The 23,904-nt window shown below is 35.5% G+C and overlaps 1 protein-coding gene across 4 annotated transcripts in view; it reads left to right on the top strand.

The window, feature by feature from the left end:
- Positions 1-23,904, top strand: part of STRN3 (striatin 3) — a 68,734-nt gene that overhangs the window by 2,360 nt on the left and 42,470 nt on the right. For all 4 annotated transcript variants that reach the window (XM_052782554.1, XM_052782556.1, XM_052782555.1 and 1 more), the window contains exon 2: positions 18,982-19,085. In XM_052782554.1, the coding sequence (XP_052638514.1) occupies positions 18,982-19,085 (104 nt within the window). The remainder of the gene's footprint in view (positions 1-18,981; positions 19,086-23,904) is intronic.

Raw genomic sequence — 23,904 nt, 5'->3', positions numbered from 1 at the left:
TGTGCATCAGGTCATGGGACTGAGACAGCATAGTCACTGCACAGTGCGTACGCATGAGGGTGGGTTTTTTTATAACTTTGGAAGCCTAGGATAGAAGAGGGGGAGGGCATTACCTTTGGATTTTAAATGTCAACCTGTACAGTGGTGAAGAGTGATAGAGGAATGTGTTGAGAATATTTTTGGAAGAGATGTGTTTACCAGGCCTGCATCTTTCTGTTGTTCTGTAACTCAAGTTGTAAAGTCCCAGTATATTTTGTGACTGGTAAAGCCTTAATAGTTTGGACCCCAAACAACGGTTTTATCCATTGAAACTGCTGAGAGTGTTATTCATCTGTGTGATACTATGTACAAGTGTGAGGGGTTTGATGACTGAGGCCTCCTGGGTTGAAAGGAAAAAAAATAATTCTGCAGCATGACAATAGATAATGAATATGGAAGTATGAGAGTTGGATGGTTTAGATGCAGTTCTCCTCATGCAGGTAACTTCTTCCTTTCAACATGACAATAAACTCTCTAAACATTGTTTCTCAGTGCTGGCAATTACAAGTTCTTTCCGAGTTAACTTGATAACTTTGCAAACGATGCTTTATAAAAAGTATGTGGAAAACCAAATGAGTTAGTAATATGTGTGATTTTATTTACCTGTTCTGAATTTATGACTTGCATTCTTCCAAAGAATAAGATACTTCCTTATCTGCGGTATGAAATTAGTGGGACTCCTGTGTGATTTGCCCACCCACCACCTTTTTTTTCCTGTATAGTTCAAGTGACTGGAAGAATTCCCCACCCCTAGTAGGAGTGCTCTTTGTGTATGGGGGTGATGGTGCAGGGAGAGATGATCTGTAGTAAGTTTATTCTTTCTTGGATCTTGGTAATTTTACACTATCTTTTTCAACTGTTCAGGCGCATGGCTGTTTTGTCTGTGTGCAGAAGTGAAGCAGCATAATAATTTGCCAAATCTGTGTGTCCAAATTAGTACCAGGTACAGAAATGTCAAATATCAGGAGTGCAGTACTTGAACCATAGTACACTTTTTTCCTTTCACTTGTAATACTGGCTGCGACAGTAACTTCTTTAGCATTTACTCACTGCTGTGTTGAAAGGAAATAGTCTGGCCTTGCGTAGTGCGTTGATCGCTTGAAGTAATAGGCTGGATCTGTTCTGTGAACTAAAAGAATGATTTTCACTGGAACAATGTTTTGTAATTGTAACTGTAACTTTGATCTGTCAATGTAGTGACCTTGAAGTCAGTAGCTGTTATACTGAGATAAATTCAGTCCATGTTTTCTAAGATGTTTGTGCACTTTAGAGGAGTTATAGCAAGCCCGTATTGTTGGATGTTATGTATTTGTTAGAAATAATTGTTTCCTTTAGGAGGTAAGTGGCTCTGTAGTCTCATAGAAGAAAAAGAAACGTGGATGGGAAAGCACTTTGGAGATGCACTACAGAAACTCTCAGAGAAGGAGGATGAAGTTGTTTCAAAAAGGAGTATCATAGGAAGACTTGCAACTTTGGGGGGAAAGACAGTAGAGCTCCACTTTCTTTTGGGGCTTACAGACTGATAATGCTTGGCTGGAATAAAGGTCTCGATTGTGCAGTTTATTCATGTCTTCTGAACTAGACAAAAATGACATTGAGTACTCTCTGATATTTCAAAATCACACAAGAATGTGTTGAGAGAGAATTAACAGTAGATGCTACTTCCAAATGTTTTAATGAATAGGAGGAATAATTAAGAAACACAAATACTCACAACAAAGTATATACAATTTCAGTATAAACAATATGCATCCTTTTAAGTAGCTCAAATGTGTGTAAAGATTAATGTGGTTGAATACATTTTCTATCATATAAAAATGACAGCATTAGTGACATACAGCTGAAGTTCCTAGTTTATCTAATTTTACAAATGCTCTTCTTCCCAACTCTTCAGTGACATTATGGGAGCATTTTGTTATCTAACATTTTGTGTTCTTTACGTAAGTGTTTCAAAAAAGACAACAAAACAACCCACAGATTTCAGATTTTACTTGCATGCTTCTCTCCCTGTCCCCCCCCTTCTGCTGGGGGGTGGAGAGTAGCTCATTACAAGAATTTTATGAACTTTGGGAACCTCATAAATATTGCAGAATTACATCCCAAGGGATGTTCTTTTTAAAAAAAAAAAAAAAAAGATGTGTATCTTCCTGGGAATCTTTCAGATTTGAGGTGATTATCTAAATTAGGGACTTTACATGTAATTGTAAATATGTAAACGTATGTAAATGTGTTAATATCATGAACTAGATGAGTCCCAAGTTCAGAGTGTAGATACACTCATCTGGGGTTTCAGCATTTCTCAAAGCTTCAGCGTTTTCAAAGTGTAGCAAGAATCAATTGCTGAAATATTTTGCTACACGTAGCTTGGTTTACTTTGCAGGTTTGAAGGGAGGATAGTGTTGGGAATGTTTCTCTCTTAAAGTTGGAGGAACAATTAATTCTTCTGATACCACAGACTTCACCTATGGTATAGGCAAGCAAATAATTCGTTTTGATCATAGATTGGAAGTGAAAGCGATTATGAGGGTTGTAAAATGGTCATTAGTTTAAGGAAAGAATCAGTGTGTCTCAGCAACTAGGAAGCATGAAGTAAAATTAAGTATTTTCAAAAAAACCCTGGCTTTTCAGGAACTAGTGGAATTTTGTGCAGGGGGCTATTTGTGATGCTAAAATGTTCTTGGGTCAAAAAGTGTTTGGATGAGTTCATGGAAGAAAAGTCCTTGGGGCTGTCTAAATTCAAAGATACTACCTCTGGCTCAGGATACTTTTGATTTACAAGTTTTTGGAGATTTGGAATGTCTTCTGAGGTTTATCCTTCTGTTTCTGTGCTACTCCCATGTAGCTGCCTGTTTGCCTGTGGTTAGAATTGGTATACTGAGGTTGGTGGTCTGTTAGTCTGACCAGACATAGCCATTCTTATATTCTCATGACCAGTGAGGTAGCTTTGAAATGCTTTGGTTTGATTGTTTGAAAATACACTTGATGCTGTTTTGGTACTGTGTTGCTTAAATAACAAACTGATTGATATCAGGGGCATTAATTGTGATAGAACGTGCAAAGGTTACAGGCAGGAAATGCAGATGCTGCAGTTGTGAAGTGCACAGTGTATTTTAACCACATGCATTGTTTATCAATTGCATTCTAGAGGGTTGAAGTTGGAAAATATGCATAATTGATAAACTGCTATTTCGTTGTGTCTTACAGGTGTATCTCAGTATTTATTATGAAATTAAGCTTAACTAACTACTAAAGCAGTCCTTAAAAACAAAGGATACTTGATCAACACTGACCAAAACCAAAAAGAAATAGCTTGTAAAAAGTTGATCAACATTCTTATTTGTGATACTTGTAAATGCCATGAGGTATGTGGGTAATACATGCATCTGAAATGGCAAACTTCTGTTCATGCAAGCTGTTAAGGTGCTTGCTGTAGCAGGGGTGCAGAAGTACCTCTTTGTACAAATAAATATTTTTATTTGCATAGTAAAGTATTTGAATGCTTAATAGCTTTGTTTTATAATGAAACTTTTTTCAGTATAAAATACCATACGTGCAGAAGTTAAAAACCAGAAACTTATGTGCATTAATCATTTTTCTAAGCTAATGGTGAAAACAGCTACGTACTTTGTAGAGTTAAGTCCCTTTTGCAATTTAAAGCACTGAATTGAGAGTTCTGTGTATTTTGGGTAGAGGGCAATTAGACATAATCAAGGGTTTCCCTACTGTGGCTTTCCATAAGCTGTTTAGTCAACTGTGTTAGAGGCAGATAGCCTCTGCTAGAACTTCAGGTGCCTGTTTACTGAAGGTTGAAAGTCTTTTCTTCTGTGTTTGTGGGGGTAAATCCTGCCTTCCTCATAGCCTTCTTGGCAAGACTTCAAAATTGAAAATGTGCAGAGCTGCTTCCTTTTAGTGGATGAATAACCTATACAGAGAAGATCTGATTGTAAATTAAAAGGAAGCTGCTACATAGCAGAGCTTACCCTAAAAGATACACAAACAAATTTGAAGTGAGGAGATTTCTTGACGTAGTTCAAGGTAAATAGGAATAAGGAGATATTCTCCTGTGAAAAGAAGGTTAACGTTTCTTTCACTATAAAATTGAGATACTGTTTGTGGCTCTCAAGGATTAGAGTGTTCATCATTAAAAAACCCCCAGTGTTTTCACTTTTCTGCTTATGCGCCATTCTTCCAATTTTATTTTTCAAATAATTGATTTAATCTTTAACATTTCTATATAGTTTTCTTGCAGTATGCACCTCATAGAGGCAAAACACAGTAAAAGAATTCAGGACATTGAGTTACATAAAGATTGTAGAAATTGAACAGGAAGTACCTGGATAGCTATGAGGTTTATGTACAGGAAGATATTGATCAGTACAGTAGTTGTGTAATTTTTTCTGGAATATTGTTTCTAAATAACTCCATTCTATCAACACTTGGGATAGAAGTGTTTTTACTGTGTAATAGTTGCTCTTTGATAAATAATTATTTGGAATAAAGTCACTCTTACTTAGAAGCAGTGCACAGAACTGTTATTTCACTCATTCTGGTGAGGTTTTCTTTTAGACACAGCCTAAAAGTATGTAGCAGATAAATTATATAACAATTCTTGGTAAAGAATTACTTTTTTTTTTTTTTTTTTTAAACCACTGGACTTGTATTTTCTTAGTTTCATTGCCATCACACCTATGCATATTTAATGGCTCTTTGAGGAATCTCACGCTGGGGAATGTTTTTGGTGGGAAGTGTCTGGTGGTATAATAATTTCTTTCACACTGAAAGTAGGTTTTGAGATAGAGGTGGGTGTTCTTCATCCTTTTGACACTTAAGAAGTTGGGTGAAAATGATAATGATCTCTTTGTCCTAATTGATGAAGAGAGTAGCTAGGGAAGCTGGATCCTCCACTAAATCTTCAGGACAAATATATGACCTGCAAGAGCTTTGTTTGCATATCTGATTGTTATTTTTTTGTCACTCGGACTGTTCTTGAATTATCCTAAGCAATGGCTCGGCAGGATATTGAGTTTAATGATATCTTCTGCCTTCATCTGTTCAACTCCAACAGGTATTAAGAGCTAATTATGAAGTTGGCTGTTCTTCAGGACCAGTCCTGAACCTACAGCATGATTTCAAACAGTATGTAGTTTTTTCTGCCACTACAGGATTTTTATAAAAATGGCTGATTAGAGGTAACCTGCTGTTAGAAATTAAGGGTAAAACCAAATTTTTCTGTGTTCAGGATAAATTCCACTTAATGGTACTGAGAGGTGGAGTGCATTCTTAGCCTTTTTGAAGGTATTGTGCCTGTTTGTGCATATATTTGTGTTGAAAAATCCTGCATGTGTTGGCTCTAACATTCTGAAAAATGGTGCTTCTCTGAATGCTGATTGAAATGATCCTGAAATAGGGAGTGAACTTCAGAAATTTCCAGATGCCTGAAGTTCTGAAGTTCTTTCTGATTATCTTTTTTTTTTTTTTTTAAATGGGTCGCTTGCTGTAAAGTTTCTTCCATTTGCTCACCTTGGTTTCTCTTAATCCAAAATATGGTCACTCCTTAACTGCTACCAAATTTGAGATTGACGATCCAATAATACTCCTTCTAGAAGAAAAAAACCAAACACCCCCCCCCCTTGGCTTCACACCAGTGACCACTATAAGAAGCTGGAGAATGCTTGATTCTAGTATTTAACTCAGAACTGTGGTTTGTTTCTATGTAAAATAATTTTTGTCTCAAAATACAATTTTCCAGGTGAATACTATGATCTTTTGCTTGATACTAAGTTTACCAGCAGACAGCTTCAGTACATTTGCTTGTATTTCAGATATCACAGTATATCAAAGTAGAGAATAAGAAGTGGTAACAAGCCAGATGAGTTTAACTCTTTAAAACACTTGGCAATTCAGGAGTTGTGAAACTGAAATTGTTTGCTTTCTTTGAGGATAAGGTGCTTTAACTCCCCTCCCAGGGTTGCAGGAACAGAATCCTGGGATACACCTTGAGATCCTGGGAAAAGAAAAGATCCTGCCTGGACAAATGGAACTCTCAGAAGTATTCAAGGAGCACATGTAAACATGTCTACAAGTTCTATAAGACCTATCCTGTTTCATAGCTTTAGCAAGATTTGTACAGTTGAATTAGTAGAATGCAGGACTACTGACTCTGTTAACTCTGATAAAGTGGTGTAAATTAGAGAGCGCTGGCACTATTCTGTGCCAGGAGGCTAGATTAACATTTAGGAGGTGCAATATACCCATTCTTCATCAACTTTCTGTGATGCCTCCCTTAAAACACTTTACATTATACACTTGTATTTTAACTGTCTTACTCTTTTGTTTTTCATAACTTTTATTTCCATGAACTTGATTGTATTTGATTTTGTTATTGTCAACATTGCCATTGCCTTAATGACGCAGAGCTCTTTAAGCTCTGTAATACTGTATTCTTTTACCTATATATAGATGGCTTCCTATATTCTCATTTTAACACTTCAGTAGTTTTTGCTTTCTTCTGTCTGTTCCTTGAGAATGTGTGTTACTGACCTGCAGCTGATGGACATTGACATGAGTGTTCATCACTAGAACAGTCTAGGTCAGTGCAGGTCACTGTTTGCAGTCTGCTGCAGATTATACTTTCCCGTTCTGTATTCCTAACTAATAAATAGAAGTTCCTTGTTTTCAAAAGGAAATTTATGTTCTTGAGCATGTTTGCCATGCTGTGGTTTTTCCTTCCCTTTCCACTCTATAGTGATTCTAAGGACCTGCCACACTACAAAGTGTACAACTTCGCTCCGATTTCTGTGCTCTTGTGATACAACTACTAGTAATAATAAAGAGAATGAGCTTAATATTATTAGTTCTATTTAGTATTAAGTGTCTAATGAAGCTCTAACTGTGGTACTTCATTATTAGCTGTATAACTTCATAATGTAACTTCATCTTAATGGAAAAATGTGCCCATATAGTGATGCTGACAGTAAAGATATTTTTAATCTTATCAAATTCAAATACTGTGTTTTGGTGTTACCATCAGTGTATAATTAGTCTTATTGGTTGTAGTGGTGATTTTCTTGTAAAGAAAACTTTTTTACTAGCTTAGATGTGTTCCAAAAAATGCCCAGCACTTTAAAAGACTGTACATGAGTCTTCTTAGATAGAAATGAACTGAGATGTGTAACTATTTTTTGGTTTTTAAAAGATGTTACTTGCAAGGTTCATGCATTTAGGAGAAACGTAGACAATATAGATGATAGTGACAGAATGGGAAACTGCATCTGAGGATGAACTTGTGCTGAAATAAACATGCTGAGTTGCTTTCCTCCAGGACTGCTGTGAGTTTCCTGCTAAAAGAAATTCATAAAACCCCTGAATGATCTGTGGCTTTGTAAGTGGGAGCTATAAATATACAAATTGGGAAGTGATTTTTGTCTTGTGATCTGTGCAGAACTGGCAAGGTCAACATTGCAATATAATGTCCCATTCTTTAGTAGTAATTCTGAAAAGAATGCTGAAAATTTGACATAAAAACAGTTTGAGGGCTGGAAATAACATGTTGAAGGTTGATCCATTTAGAGTTCAGTTTTGTTGGCTAATCAAAAAAAGTCTGAGAGGTAGCCTTATTAGGTGCTTCCCTGGGTTTTAGACTTATTGAGATGCTTTTTAATTTAAAGTAGAAAAGTGTGTAGTTTAAGGGGTATGACACAGTAGACTGAAACTTCACATTAAAAAAAGAAAATTATCCCAATGTGGGGATGTAGATAATGTGACAGCTATATGTGTGTGTGAAGTTGGGTAACTTTTTTTTTTTTTTTTTTTTTTTTTTTTGGTAGAACAGCCAAAGAAATAATCAGGCAACAAGTATAAAACATACTGAAATAATTTTTGTACGATGAGAAATTATGAGTCTTTTCTACATGAAGACACAGAAGAAATATAAATGGATTCAAAATAAGCCATCTATTACTCTGTAGTCTAACCTACTGCTATTAAGTTTATATCTTCTTTCCATGCTTTTTCTTAAGGCATCATACTTAAATGAAGAACTGGACCCTTGGAGTAAACTACTGAGGGAACTAGGGGATTTCTTTCTTTCTGCCTTTTATTTTTTTCTGTTTGTTTGGTTAGGTTTTTGTGGGGTTTTTTGTTTGTTTTGGTTTTTTTACATCTTAAGTCAAACATTTGATTCAGGACAAAGGTAACTGAATGAAATATGGTCTGTCTAAATGTCAGACTGCATTTATTGATCATCTTGTCTTTGAAATCAATTTTATTTGCATCATTGTTATTTTGAAAACCTGCTTTCCTAGGTTCCCACGTACCACTTATCCTGTTAGAGAAGCTGGAAGACTGTTGTTTTCCTCCTGGAAGACAGAAAATTTATAGATGTATTTTTAGTTGACTGCACTGCTCTGCTGTAAAACTAAGTCTCCAGCAGCTTGACTTTGAGTCACACATGAATCTCTTAATTATATGATTGAAAATAAAAAGCGGTATATATTGCCTAGTTTGGATAGAAAAAGATTATTCTCCAAATTAAATTCTAGTAAAATATGTGTGTGTATGTAAGTACATATAGCCACACAAATGCATAGTTGGCTTATTGTCAGTATCACTCCTTTGGCTTTGTGTTTTCTAATCCAATTATGGAGAAAACTGCAGTAGTAAGCAGGAATTTGATCATGAGAGTACTGTAGATTAATCTTGAATATTCAGAGTATTGAATGGCTGTCTTAAATGAAAAGGAAGCCAGCGCTATCTGTACTGTAATAGGTGAAATGTACTCAAAATAGCTACTTTCTGCTAAGAAGGGCAATGACCTTTTCGTTTATTATCTAAAATAGAGACCTAATCAGGTTACTGATAGCCAGTATCAAAATGCAGTAGTTTAGTGGTTTGTTGGTGGGTTGTTGAATATGCCTGTCCAGGGCTAGAAGCTGTTCTTGAAAAATTAAAATCAGAAGAAAATGTACAAGAACCCTTGCAGTGTAATTCCGAGACTCCCAATTGCAGAATAATCCTGACCTTTCTTTAAGAAGTTCTTTTACAATTGCTCTGGTTGCACTGCACTTTAGTCTGTGTTTTGCAATCAGTTTGTGCTGTAAGTTAGAACCATTACATAGTGGTGTGTGTAAACTGCAGACCTGTCTATAGCACCCTTATATCTGTGTTTCAGTAATACGTAGAGAAGATAGAAGCATGTTCAACAGTTTATTTTGAACCTCTGATTATTGTGGTATGGGTAAATGTACGTGAGAGTTTGGGTCTGGGGAGAAACGTACTTCAGAGGCTTCAAAGTCGAGTGAAAATTTTTTAGGCATTATTTTAGCATTACTTAGAACATTTCGTGAATAAACTGACATCTATGATGATGCTAAATGTCTTCAAAATACTTCCTCTACTGTGGTGTCATAGCTGTGAGGGTCAAGAGTATTTCTCTAGTGGCTAAAACACAATGTAATCTGTGGTTATGGTGTATTTTGCTGTTGCTGATCGAAACTGGTGATTGGACTCTGGCTTGTCCACAAGCTTTTCTGTGTCTGTTTTCATTAGTTTGTCCAAAGAGAAGATACCGCTCACAAGCTTTGCCTCCCTTAAGCATTTCATACTGGAATAATGTACAAAATATTCCAAAATGGAAAGTTTACTTAGGAAATACTATATACAGTCTTGTTAATTGAGGGAGAGAGCACTTACAGTTGATAGCTGATATTTTTGGCAAGAGTTCAGCTTTTGACATTGGTGTTGCAGTTGTGTTGTGTTTTTTTTTCCAGCACAGACATTTGGAAAATACCATGACTTAATTGATTTAAAAAATGCAAAACTTCAATAATTTCTTACCAAACGGTAGTCTGATAAGAATTTCTTTTCATCTGTGGAAAAAAATATCAATTTTTGGCTGCTGTATGTGACAAAGAAAGAATGTAGCATTGAGTCTGCAAAAACACAGGATGTTTATTATATCCTCTATTCCCAATATTTTGTGAAAGATTGTGTGACTTTATAAAAACTATTAAGACAGTGAAAATACTAGGCCTGTGAAAGACGTGTTAAGGAAACCGGTTTGTTTAGGTAGATGCTCTCAAGCTCTGCAGTGTTGCTACGTTAAATGGTAAAGACATTTGGGAGGTGGTGTTTTGTTTTTTTTAATTTGTGTACTCCTCTTGCGTCATTTGGTAACGTGTACGAGAGGCTTTCAGCAGCAATCCATTCTGGTCATTAACAAAAGCTAACTTTGATGTTTGTGCTATTGTGAATATTGTGGCAGAGACCTGCTAGGTGGTTTGATAAAGAAACACTGACTGGAGATGAATGTAGGATGTATTTTGTGTTAAATTTTGGCACTGACCAAACTACGTATTGGCGGATTAAACTTGGAGTCTTGTAGTTTTCTCTAGTCCCATTGAAAGTGACCATATGTTGATATGTAAAACTATTTAACATCCTGTATTAACTTTTTTCTGTAAAGGGCATATGAACACTAATATTCTTATTTTATTTATTGGAAAAACTGATGTGAAATGAATTAAAGTCCCATAGCAAGTCTGTTAAGAAAATAGATGTAGAATTCTTAGTTTTATTTTACATGACTTGATCTTCGGAAAGTACATACTTTCTTGAGGAAGGATACTCATGTTTTCAAACAGTCCTAACTGTAAAGAGAACTTGGTTTAATTTACATTTGTTTGCAGAGCTTTCTAAATTATTATTAGAAACATGACTGCCTCACAGTCTTGGGAGCTTGTGTTCAAACATGTTTCATAGATTATTCAATCTGCTAAAGAAATGCAGTTGAAATATACTATACACACTCCTCATAGAATAGTAAGTGTTTATTAGTTGTAAGAAGTACTTTTGCTGCTTATGTTTTGCTTGGCTATTTAGTTGTCTTGAGTGATGGTATTCAATTTGATGTTTGAACGGAAAGATTGTAATTTCTCAGTAGAACTATATTGATATTGGTGAAGGCAGAATAACTTGGAGGTGAAAATGAGTGAGCGTTTTTTGAGGTCAAAATGAGCATTTGTGTCAGGTTAGGTGATCTAGTACCTCCAAGAATTCCTGTTAACTGTCAGCTGATTAAAGACATAATTATGGCTGTTTAATGGCTTTCAGCTAAAATTTGCTGGATCTTGGGTCTGCTTAGATTGCCGATGTTCTTGATGATTTGCATGTCAGGTGCAAAGGAATATGCAAATATGCTAGTGGAAAAGTCTTTAATGATGCTAAAATAAAATGCCTGCACAAATTGTCAGGTGTGTGGGGAGAAGGAGAGCCTGCATATAGGGACAGTGGCTGGTACTGTTGGCACTGTGGCATGGAGCGTTTTAGTAGTTCTGTTACAGTATGTTGATGATAATGACCAGATTATCTTTACTTTTCCTGAAGTTAATGTAATCCTTCGGTCTTATAGAATAGACTCTTCTTCGAGGAAGATGGTAGTTCTTTTAAAAATTCCTAGGCAGGAACTTTTCTGAAGGGTTGCCTCTGGGACTGAAATTGGGAAGAAAAACTAGCAAAATACTGAGCCCAGTTTAATTTATAAGTTTTTAACTGAAACAAAATTTTAGAAGCATGTTGTTGGATAAAGAACACTTGAGTACAAGAAAGGTCCATGAATGATAAACTTCTAAGGCACTTATATTTGTTACTCCAAAAAAATTGTTTTATTTAGTTTCCGATTCTTAGACATGTACGTTTTAGTCTTTGAGGAGAATGCGCTTTGTAACAAGAGTTTGAATCCATCGTTTTTAGTGGCTTCTAACTTTTTTTTGGACTTGTAGTCTCAACTGACTTTCTTTTTTCCCCCCTGCTGCTGGCTTCTGTGTAGTGGATAGAAGTCTGTGGACAATTAGTTTACTTAATTTCCAGACCATGAAATTTAAAGAGTGTTAGCCTTTAAAAACACATCCATGAGTTGTATGAGTTTTGTTACTCTAGTATTCCCAAATACCATATTGGTTAGGAGAGTGGCTATAAAAATCCTAGCACAAGAAAAAATTATTCCATGAAAAAATTCTAGTAAGGAATAGTGACGGAATGGAGGCAGTGTTATATGGAGTTTAAGTTGTGGCTTAGAAGTTTGACCCTACCATAGAAGAGGAGGAAATTGAAGGCTGGATTTTCTTTAAGTTGTTCAAAGAAGCTGATGAAACTTGACAGTACTTGGCCCTGTAGTGAAAAGAAGCAACCTTCTGAATCTGAATGACTGGGGATGATATGGTGGTAGTGGAAAAAAGGAAGGACAGATTTAGGGAAGGAGAGTTGCAAGCCTGGTCTTTGCCATACCTGTTGCAGGACTGAAGGAGACCTATGGATGAGTAAATTCTCTTTTATCTGTCACTTGTGTCATTAACATACCAGACTGCTCCTTAGAGCTAACTGGGTTTCTTGTATCTACCACTCTTGTGGGACAGTTGACCAAGGATGTCACTTTTCTAGTTGTTAGGAATTGCTTTTGAAAAGCGATCAGAAAGTAATCAGATGAATCTTTGAAAAAAGTATCAGTTGAGGAGCAAGAAATCATCATTAGCTCAAATGGAAAAGATCTATAAAAAAGGGAACCTACAGGACACATCTTAATACCATTGCTAGTTTAAGTGCAGTAGTTACTGACCTGATATTTAACTGACTGTTCATATGGTTCTACAGAAAATGATCTTCTTTATTTGGAAATGTTGTTCAAATGTACACTAGTATTAACCAGTTGTTGAAATCTTTTCTTCCGCATCTTTAACGTGGACTGTTTTTATGAAGTAAAGGTTTTCTGTTAACATACGAGAGCTGGTTATTCTGATATTTTTTTAAGTATTCAAATTATTTTTTATTCTGCAGGCTCTTTAAAAGTGGTATATCTTTGAAACATGTATGATCCTGATATGAACAGTGACACCTATCTCGCTGCACAGCTTACTAGAGAGAGAATCTTGCTTGAGACTTTAATTTGCAAAATAAAGATTGATTTTTATTTTTATATATATATTTAAAGTTGGCAAGGTATCTTCAGTCCTCAGTAGACAGTTTAGGGATTAATTGTAATTGTAATAAATATATAGGCATAATCAGGTCTGTAAGGATACACTGAAACTCTTCTAAATGCTTAATGCTTTTACATGCATGATGGTTTAGGTGTTCTGGATGAGATGAAGTTTTGGACTGTGTTTGCTGAAAACTGAAGGTGAAGGCTACTCCTCTTATGTTCAGTTTCCCTTTTGTGAATGGGAACTAGAACGTTAGTAGCTACACAAGTGTGTCCACTCTTAAATTACTGTTAGGAGTCAAATCTTCCATCTCCCCAGTATTTCTCAGTTTTCCAAAACAGTGTTCTGCTTTATCTTTGGCATAATGAATATCTAAAAATGAAGATTCGGTTAGTCTTTTTGTGTGATAATAATCTTATGATTAAAACAAAGTGTTTAAAAAAAAAAAATCTTACAATTGTTTTTTGTTTTGTGACATGCCCTAGTAGGATGAACATACACTTATGTGTGCGCTGGGTATGTATATTCAGGCTGCTTCAGTGTATTGCATTTCTTTCAAAAATACTGCAGGCCTTTCCTTCCTTCCTTCTAGAAGTCTGAATGGACTTTAGAAAAACAAAACACAAGCATTGCATTGCAGCTGGCATTGCTTTACATGTAGTTGAACTTTCTTCAAAATACACTTCTAGAGTCTGAGAGTTAACTACATTTGCAACTGAAATGGAAAGAAAGTATACACACTTCCTGAGTGTGTTCCTGTATTGGTAAATACATTAGAATTTGATTGTTTGAATTGTACTGGAAAGGTTAGTGTTTCAACAGTGTAAGATAAGTCCTTTAATCAGTCTTACATGCTTTACCATTCAGGTTTCGTGCCTCTTTTCCCCTTTGATATATTTTGCTAGGTTTGAGGTATTGGGTGAATATTTCAAATGCTGCATATCGGGTTTCATTTATGAAATCCTATATGTAATTATTACATAACCTTTAGGTTGCATATGCAATTTTACTTGCCCAAAATGCTGTAATAACTTTCCTCCTTTGTCCTCAATAGCTAAGACAAATACGTTGATGAACGTAAAGATTTGTCTTTAAGTCAGGCTTTTCTGTGCAGTTGAGGCAATAAAATGCAGTTTTAATATGAATGCTGCTATGCTGGGTAGTGTTGTATGAAATTTAGAGCAATAATTCTTAAGTTTTAGGACCTTTCAAGCTTCTTTAAAAAGAAGGGGGGGGGGAAATCCTTGTTTTCTTTTCAGAAAACAATATTTCTTTAAATTTTGATTTGTCAACTTCTATGTGAAATGCAGTATTTTTAATAATTTAGAGTAGTGTGGAAGTTCTCTAGTAAACGGCTTTAAATCTTCTGTTACACTTTGATCAAGCAGTGTAATTGCATGCTAGGGATGTGGAGTGTCAGTGTAATCAGTGATTTACTTATTCCTACCATTCAGGGAAAACTGCAGTTTATCTGAGATGCTGGAGTTTGTTGGGAGAAAGACTATTGCCTGGTTTGCACATGGTCAGACTTTCTATTTAAAAGATAAAAACCCTTCCAGCTACAAAATGTAGTGCATGTATGTCTGAAATACAACACACCATTAAAACAATATTAAGTTTACAAAGTCTAGAATATTAGATGTTAGAATTTTTATTTGTCCCCTTCTATATGTGCATTCTGTAGTTATTTAACCTCAGACAATTCTTTTTCATGGGATCTGTACTATTCAAGTAGCTGTTCAGTAATTCTTTTTATCCTTGTATTCTATCTTGCCTAGTTTCAGGCATTATTTCATGCATCCTTGCACAAATACAAAATATCTGTCACACTAGCTGCTTCTCGGAGCTCCCTGAACACTTTCCTAATAAAACTGGGCAAGTTCATGTTCTGGTACTCTTACTTACAGCTGAGGGCCAAGGTGTAGATGGAGCCCAGAGTTGTCAAGTGTCACTGAATTTTGTAGTAAGATAGTGGATATCAGAGATTCGTGAAAATACCGTAAATATGAAAATGGACAGGCTGGTAGGAGAGGAGGAATCTGCCCTGAAAAGAGAGGCTCCTGGTTGAGCTTGTTTAAAGAATCTGAAGCATAGCCCTATCAGTAGGGAAAAATATTCTAACAGAATCTGTACACAACGAAATTCAGCTGGATTTTTTTAAAGCCATGGGAGGCTGTAGTTTTGCTTAAAGAACTAGTGTTTCGTACATATTCAGTAAAATAGCATGTTTTCTCCTCCTTAAGAAATGGTCTTGCTAATACACTTTTAAAAATACATTTTGATTGAATTTGTAATTCAAAAGAGTTAAGACTTGTCTTGTATTTGACTCTCTACTCTTGTTTTTGCAACTCTCGTGCCCTGGACATGCAGGTTATATCATGGTCAGTTTAGGCTGATCTAAGACCATGTTGTCACTGAAAGAAGCTGTTACTTCAGTATCCTGTTTGCATCCCTTGTACCAGCCTAAGTACTCCTGTGGCTATACAGAGTAGGATCAGGAAACTGATGTAATTCAGAACTGAGTAAAAAATAAATAGAATTATTTCCTTGGTAGATTTAATGTGTGGCAGCAGAAGCAGCTAAGTCAGCACAGTAGAGGGAACAGAAATAAGAGGAGGACGACTGCTCCTCTTAGTATCAGCCTGGGGACTTACAAATTGGTTTAAGACAATGAAAAGAATTCTGTTGTAACTGGGAGGGAGGGAAGGTGAGTACCAAATTGTTCTGTGCCATTTTGTTTCCCAATTTTAGTGCCAGTCAGTCTTTTAATCATCAGTATAGTTATAAATCATACCGAATCTAGCTCTCCTGAGAATTGTTTCAAAGGAAAGGAGTATCTAACGATTGAGAAAGTTATTATGTAGAGAGCATTTCTTAAGTGTTTGTACTAACTTAGGTTCCATAGACAACAACCCTGAGGGAGACTGATCTGTTTACTCTATCTGTTTTTATCGAACCTGAGATTTACTGCTTTTCAAAAAAAGTCAGTGTTGAGAAATTTTGTGTTCTTAGGGCTCATAGTTATGCAACATGTCAAGCAATAGTTTTGACACCCCTCATTTCTCAGTTCAAGACTTAAGGAAGCAAGTTGATAATGTAATTATACAGCAAATCTGCAGTGATCTTATTCTCAGTTTTGTATTGAGGGTCTTGATGACTAAGTGTTCCTAAAGTCTAAATTGATCTTCCATATTTATAAAGAGCAAGCTCTTAACTTCAGCATAGATAACTTCTGTTATGTTTTAGCCATGTGATGATTACAATGGAGGGGAAAAAAAAATTCCCAAATCAGTCAAATGTGTATACAAGCAATTACAGAAAGCAATGCTAAAAGAAGTCTGCTAATGTTGACAAAAATGTCAAAAACCCAACTACAAAGTGCATTCTTGTGTGTTCAACCTTTTGGACCGTGTGAAGGGTGTTATAAATATAGTTGTATATAAAGGATTTTTTGAGGGCTTTTTTGTAGGGTGGATTTTTGGGTTTTGTTTGGCTTTATTTTTATAGCATTTCTGTAGTCTAGTGATTTTCAAGATCACTTAGCTCATTAACCTGTCTGGTTGAAAAGTATGAGATCTAGGCAATACCTAGTAAATATGGAGACTTGATTCTGTTTGGCCAGGTACTCCAGAAGTGTTTCCAGAAGAAGGAAATAATTTGGCTGTGAGCATTTAGGAGGCAGATGCCTCCCACTGTGTATGATCGCAGCTATATTATTTTCCTCTCCGTTATCAGCAGACTGAGGATGAAATAAGGCTCAACAGTTGCAGCTGGCAACTAAGATTTGTCAAATAGTTATAAAAGGGTGCTGGCCAATGAAGGAAGACTAATAGAAGGGGAGAAGACCATCACTTAGAGAAGACCTGAGTTTTGGTAAGAGTTGAGAACTGCATTCAAGTAAAGGAGCATAAAAGCTTTCATAACCTTCCTTAGATGATAATTATCAAAGTATTTAGTTCTGGTTTTATATTTGTAAAAAGAGTCTATGTGCATGCAGTAAATCCCCGAATGTTTGAAGTATGGTGTTGCACATACATTTTTTTTTAAAAAAAAAAACTACTAAAAAACTACTTTTATAACTATTTTATGTGTACTTTTGGTTTTATGTGCAAGGATGCTGTTTACTTTTTGTTGTCTTATCCTTGACTAGTGAAAATTGGGATAACAGGTTGGGCTTGTGAAATTGGCTGGTCATTTGCTGCCTTAGATACTAGAGGAGTGCAAATTATGTATAAATGTAGTTTTTTCCAGAAGGCTGTTAAGTTTCTTTTAGATTAGACTCAGTTTTATAGTATTTTTTAGAATCTAAGTAACATAATTGCAGTTGAGTATAGTTGTTGGGTTTGCTCAACTCCCTCCATCCCCTTCCGTTTGAAGCCCACTGTTTAAAATAGCAGATTCTGGATCTTGGTCTCTACCTTTTATCTTGAAATATCTGTGCAGTCATTACAAAGCCTGTATCATGCACTGTTTGGTGCATTACTCTTTCTTACCAAGTGGCAGTGGTTAGTTGAGAGTGCTTTCATGACAGACTTTTAACTGCGATACTCATAACAGCCTTGTTCTCACTAGGATTTTAAATGATTAAATCATTAGTTAGCTAATGCAAGGTAAAAGAACACATTTTAATTTGGTTTACCATTGAGCAGAAGGCCAGAGGGGCTAAAATCAGGGCTGATGTGTGAAGTTTTATATGGTGATATCACTTAGTCTTGAGAAAGGAGCAATGCAAGAATGCTATCATCCTGGTTAGACTGTTTCAGGCTCTAACCACTGAGAGTAATAAAAATGTACAACCACTCCCTTTAAAAAAATCTTCAAGGATAGATTAGGTGCTGATTATAGCTCTGCTTTTTTTTTTTTTATTGTGCCTCCTTTAATAATGAAATTGTGTTGTTGGTCTTAAGCTCCATAAAGCAATGTGGTCTCTACTTTACTCTCCTTATTCTATTCTTTTTAATCCCTCTTCCAAGAAAATTGTATATTGAATCCTGTCTTGAATTAGCTACCCAATGATTTCAGTCAATTTTTAAAGTCATAATGAGGACAAATGAGTTTGTGGTTTCCTGTAATGATGGCCAATTCAGTAATATCGTTAACTGTTTAAATTTTGTCTTCACATCTGCAAATTCCTTGTCTTCCCTACGATTTTGGCTTGGAAAAGACAAGATATGTTTTTTCTCAACAAACTTACTACCTTTATTTTTTGACTACTTTAAAGTTTTCCACTAGACCTTTTGCACTAGTTGAGATAGCTTGTATGTTCTACTAAATTTATTGTTATCTACTAGATTAGCGGGCAAGTAGGAAGTTTCATTGCTTCTTTGTAAGTTAGGTGGGTAATATGATTGATGCTTTAAAAAAAAAAAAGCATTCTTTTTCTCCGTACAGAACAGCACACTAAAACCAATTCTTGTTTGATATTCTAACCTTGAGCTGTCTTCAGTAGTAAGTAAAAAGTGAGTCCATAAAATATAGTTGTTTCCTGTATAGTGGATTTATAAAGTCTGTATTTGAATTCATGTGACCATTTCTTAATCTGTTCAATATACTGGCATTAAAAACTAAATTGCTTAAAAGTATGCTGTGTACCTATTTTAATATGGCTTTGGATTTGGAAGAAAATGGATAATAGAATTGATGCTAACAATGCCATAAGGACAAAAATGCGTGCATATGTTAAAATGTTTAATATGATTGCTGTTTGTGCCGTCTTTTACAGTTACTATACTAACTTTAATACCTTTATTTCAAGGCAAAACCCCCAACATTTATGAACAGAAAATAGTACTTGGTCTCTAGGGTAGAAAGATTTTTGTTGTTAATGACTGACTGAAGTGATTAATGCAAAACAGTTTCTTCTCTTTTGGTTTTTTTTTCCTCCTTCTGAGCCAGACTTCATTGCTTTATTTTGGGAACAGAATGGAATAAAATTTGTTGTCTTCTTTTTGTGTGTGTGTGTTTTCAGGCTCGGATAGCATTTTTACAAGGGGAAAGAAAGGGTCAAGAAAACTTGAAGAAAGATTTAGTGAGAAGAATAAAAATGTTAGAATATGCATTAAAACAAGAAAGGTAGGTATACAAATTGTTCAGCTTTTAACTGACCTGAATGACTTTACAGACTAAAAGGAGTTCCATCATGTTACATGAACTATCTTTACTAGATGATTCTATGTTACTTTATGTAAATTGTCTTTATGGCTGGTCATCTTTACACTATGTTTTCTGATTAAAGTTTAGTGTCTGCTATAATAAAAAGTTGTATAATTTTCAAATTGTTTGGACTCATGTCTTAAACACAGAAAGTTAAAATTGAACAGTTTCCCTTTTCTGATTTAGAGTAATGGTATACTAACTAAGAATAAACATTCCAAAACCACTTACTTATTACTATACCTTTACCTACTCTTCAGTGGTTTTAAACTTGAAAGGATGAAAAATATTGTTATCTTGATTCCCTACAACTATTTTGTATGTGTTGCATATGAAAACTGTATTTTGTGGCAGAATGGAATCCTTTAAAAGTTAGTATTACATTTTGAAGTATTGGTTTTTTTATGTGGTAGATGCTAGAATTTCTAGTCTCAGTAGGTGCATTTTCTGTAGCTTTAATTTAATGCTTTAAAAATTAAAATTCCATTCAGTCCATGCAGGCTAAAGTCCTTCAAACCTACATGCTCTTCTGTTGCCTGGTTATTTCATCTGACAAAAATTAGTAGTTAATTTTGCAAAAACACTAGGAGACTAATCTTGTCTTGTGCCTATACTTTCAGTAGTGGACTCAATTCTTATATTTAATTTTATATTGCTCTTAAAAAGTAGCTGAATTCAACAGTGTAAACATCTTGAGGATCAGGCAACAAAATAGGTAGCCTTTATTTGTTTATTTTGATTTGAGTGGAACATTCCTGTCAGAGTAAACTTAAAATTTTTTAGCAAAGTGTAGTGAGGCTTCACCTGGACATTTTTAAGTCAGTTGTCCAAGAGTAAGTATGTCTAAATATGTTTTACATTATGAATTAGTACTACAAGTAAGTGACTAGTACAGAAATAGCTTTGATTAGTTGGTTTCATATTAGAAACTAATGTTTTGGCAAGGATGGCTACATAACTCTGTGAATGTCCAGTATAAAGGTGCTTCAGAAAACAGTGTATGTTCATACAGAAAGCCATATTGGCACGTTATATGTTTTCTGGTGAAGTAATAGGCAGAAAGAATCTATTTCTTCATTCAGCCCCCTCCTCCAAATTGAAAGTAACTCAAGGTTTCCAACCAGCATAAGACTAACAGTTACATTGTTATACAGGTAATGTGCAAGTCACTCTGAATTCAAGGCAGATGAAAAGCATGCAAAATGTTGGGGTGTGTGTGCTCTTCCTTTAAAGAACATTGAACATATCAAAGGAGTAATGTGCTGTTGTGGCAGACCCAAGTGTCTTGGGTGTAAGTAACTTTCTGAAGTTGAAGGAAAACATTTTGGTTATTTTGGCAATAATAAACTCTCTGTGTGCTGCACAGAGAGACTTTCTGCAAATGCATACCATAATGCTGTGAGGATTGCCTACTTATTGAGATAAATCAGATGCAGTTAATTACAGCTGGAGTGTGAAGACATCATATAACAGAATACAGAATTTGAAGATGAATGGCATTGGTGAAACCTCATTCCTGCTTTCTCCTGAAATGCAGCTGCCTCTATAATCTGACTTCCCATGAAATTCCAAAATTCATCTGATGGGCAAGAAAGTTGTAAACATATGTACAATAGAAGCAGAACAGCAGAAGGATACAGTTTGCTTTAGTTCTTGCAGCTAGTGGGTACAAGCCAACACTGCATACTTTTTCAAGAGGAAAATCCTTGCTTAAATCCCAGCCAGAATTTTCATGAAGATTGCTAAAAACAGGAACTGAAACTCTGGAGTTGATTGGTGAATGTGTGGGAGGCAACGAGGAAGCTTTCTGTTATTTTTTGCTACAGATGCCCAGTAGTTTGAGGGGATCTAATTGCAAAAGTATGATGGGTTGAGTAAGGAAAGCAAGCAGGTACTGACTTGTCAGTAAATCATCCAAGAATGACAGTATGTTAGTTTCTTGGTTGTTGCACTGAATGAAGAGTTCAGGATAATAGATGTTTTTTTTTTTTTTTGCCATTGCTCCTCTGAGTGAAGAATCACAACTAATGAAAAGAAACCAGTGCCAAAGCAAAACAAATCCTGAGAATTTCAGATCTGAAAATCGTTGACAGCAATTTTCAGTGTTGCATCTGATTCCCCCCCACCCCCTTTCTCCTCCTTTTGTTGCTAACTCCCTGATGCTGTCAAAAAGTTTCATGCAGTGAGATACCAGATTATAGGGAGTCGGAAGCAAAACTCATTCAGACAATGATGACTGTTGTGATTTCTCAGAAAAAGGGTATGAAACAGGACATCGGTGTGTAAGATTAAATCAAATGCAGCAGTAGTCACAAAATAGTTTGATATTTCTAGTATGTATCTCTAAGGGTGTGTGCAACAGGTGCGATAGTGTTTTAGAGAAGTAAAATGTTATTTTAATGTCCTTAAATGTTTCGGCAGTCCTGTGTCAATTTTTGTAATAAAATTAGGCCTTAAGTATTTATATGTATGGGATTTTTTTGTTTGTAGCTACTGTATATTCCTTTATGGTGCTTTGCAGACCCAGCCAGATATCTTCTGTTGTGTACTCTGAGCCATTCTACTCCAAGCTTCATTAACATAGTGCTGTGTTTAATAAGACTCACTGAGATCATAAAACTGTGGCTATATTTTGACTTCATGGGGTTTGGACTGGAGCTGTCTTATGTCCTTGCAACTGAGTGTAGGATTCAACAGTTAAATAGCAGCAAGCAGTTAAATCAACGTAGGGCATTGTTTCTCTTCCTCTTACGTTTTCACACATGGAAACCTAGCCTTAGAAGAATAGCAAGTCAATATTCGAAAGGATTCAAAAGATGCCGCTTGTAGAATTCAGTTACTGTGTGGTGTGGAAGAGTAATGTCACTGACTTGTCAACAACGCTGTAGCTCATTAGTGATTTTTAAGATATGTAATAATTACCCTTGTTGTTGTGACAATACGGGGAGGAATACATTTGCAAATATATAGTTTATTGGAATTTAATAAGATTAATTTCTTACTGTAAAATTGAAGTTGAGTATCAGATGTGATGTGAAAGACATAACTGATCTCATTACATGCAGCAATACTTTGGCTTATTTGTAGTGGCTAGTCATTGGTATAATTTGAGATCAGGTGCATTGTTATCTTCTCTAATGAACAATTAAAGCAGAATTTTAATTAATGTTTTGAAATTGTAGCTCCAAAATGGAACAACTGCTCCTAAATAGTATTTGTCACAGCTCTAAATAGAACAAATTTAGGTTGGCTTTTCAATTACAGTGCTTTATTGACTTCACTTATGAATTGAGCAAGAACATTTTGTCAGCTTTATTTAACTTTACAATTGCTTAATTATTTTCATTTTGATTGTTTGGGTTTTTTTACCTGCAAATGTAAAGTACTTTATAAGGTATATAAATTATAGTATGTACACTTTATCCAGAAAGCTTGGTGGAACACTGACCTGTTACAATGTGGAACAAAGCTTTGTCTCAGTTTAAAGAGAGCACCTAGGCTAGACAGTCTTACTAGTGCATGGATGAAATATGAATGTATTCACAAATAATTAAAATTATGATTCTATTTAATTGGCAGTCAGTCAGATTCAGGTCACACAAATACCTAGTCTTCAGGAGCTTTACAGTTTTTCAGTTACAATGTAATTGCTATGAAATGCAGGATTTTTTCTTACTATAAAGGGTCAATAGTGCCATCTACTGACAGTTTGTTAATGAGACTGTTCCTAATTGCAATTTTAGCAGAAACTACTGTAATTTAGAAGAAAATTTTCAGTACCATCAAATATATCAGGCAGCATTTGAGATGAACTTTTACCTTCAATTTGGAAAAACTTACAGCAGTGGCTCAGCCATTTGAGAAGATTTGTTGGAAATCCTTGATTTTGTCCAGTGCGTGTTCCATTATGTATCTTTTCTCAAGAAGTTTCATATTTGAGAGTAGTTTTTAAAATTGGTGGGAGCTAGATACAGTTCAGTTATTCTTAGAACTTCGGTCAAATGTTTAATTTAGAATTATGAAGACAGCTGTATTTTATAGAGACTTCTTTAAAATGTGGCTGCTAAAGTTTTAACAGAGGTCTTTCACCTTGGCTCTACAGCAGAACATCTAGAGTTCTTTTGAGTATTTTTGCAAAGGATCTATGAGGCAAAAGTTAAATTGTTAAAGGTCTAGGCTAAAGTTAGAGAATTCCAGGACATAGGCGTAGGTAGTTCATGTGATACTCCTGGAGGTAAAGGGAGCTGAAGACATTTTGATAGGCAACTTGGGTAGAGAATAAGATTTGGAAGGCTCATGCATACCTGCGTGGAAATAGTATCACCAAGACCAATTTTTTAAAAAGTGATGTAGAAGGAGAGGTTAGGGGATCAGAGAACAGGAGATGGGAAGGAGTGAGGCATGTTTGCATAGGTGGACTGAGCAGGAATTGGAAGCTAAGCCTCCATCTAGTCAATAAGGAAGAGAAAATCAGTAAGAGAATACGTGTCATGAGGGAAACTAGCACTCTAACATGGTTCTTCAGAGGGAAAGATTCCTATCATAAGCAAAGACAGGGCAGGAGAGAAATTGAAGCGGAAATTGAACGTGGCAAATAGGCAGGAATCCCAAATAGGAGGTTCATTCATTGTAGTGCAGTTGGCTAGCTGTGACAGTGCTACAACTGAAAAAATAATCTCTGCTAAATAGTTGAACCTGCTGGTTTTTGAAAGGTTCTCTTAGTAGCTGGCACACATGA

The sequence above is a fragment of the Harpia harpyja genome, chromosome 3 (genome assembly GCF_026419915.1).
Source record: "Harpia harpyja isolate bHarHar1 chromosome 3, bHarHar1 primary haplotype, whole genome shotgun sequence".
In the NCBI taxonomy this organism is placed as follows: Eukaryota; Metazoa; Chordata; class Aves; order Accipitriformes; family Accipitridae; genus Harpia; species Harpia harpyja.
This window is presented reverse-complemented; position numbering and strand designations above follow the sequence as displayed.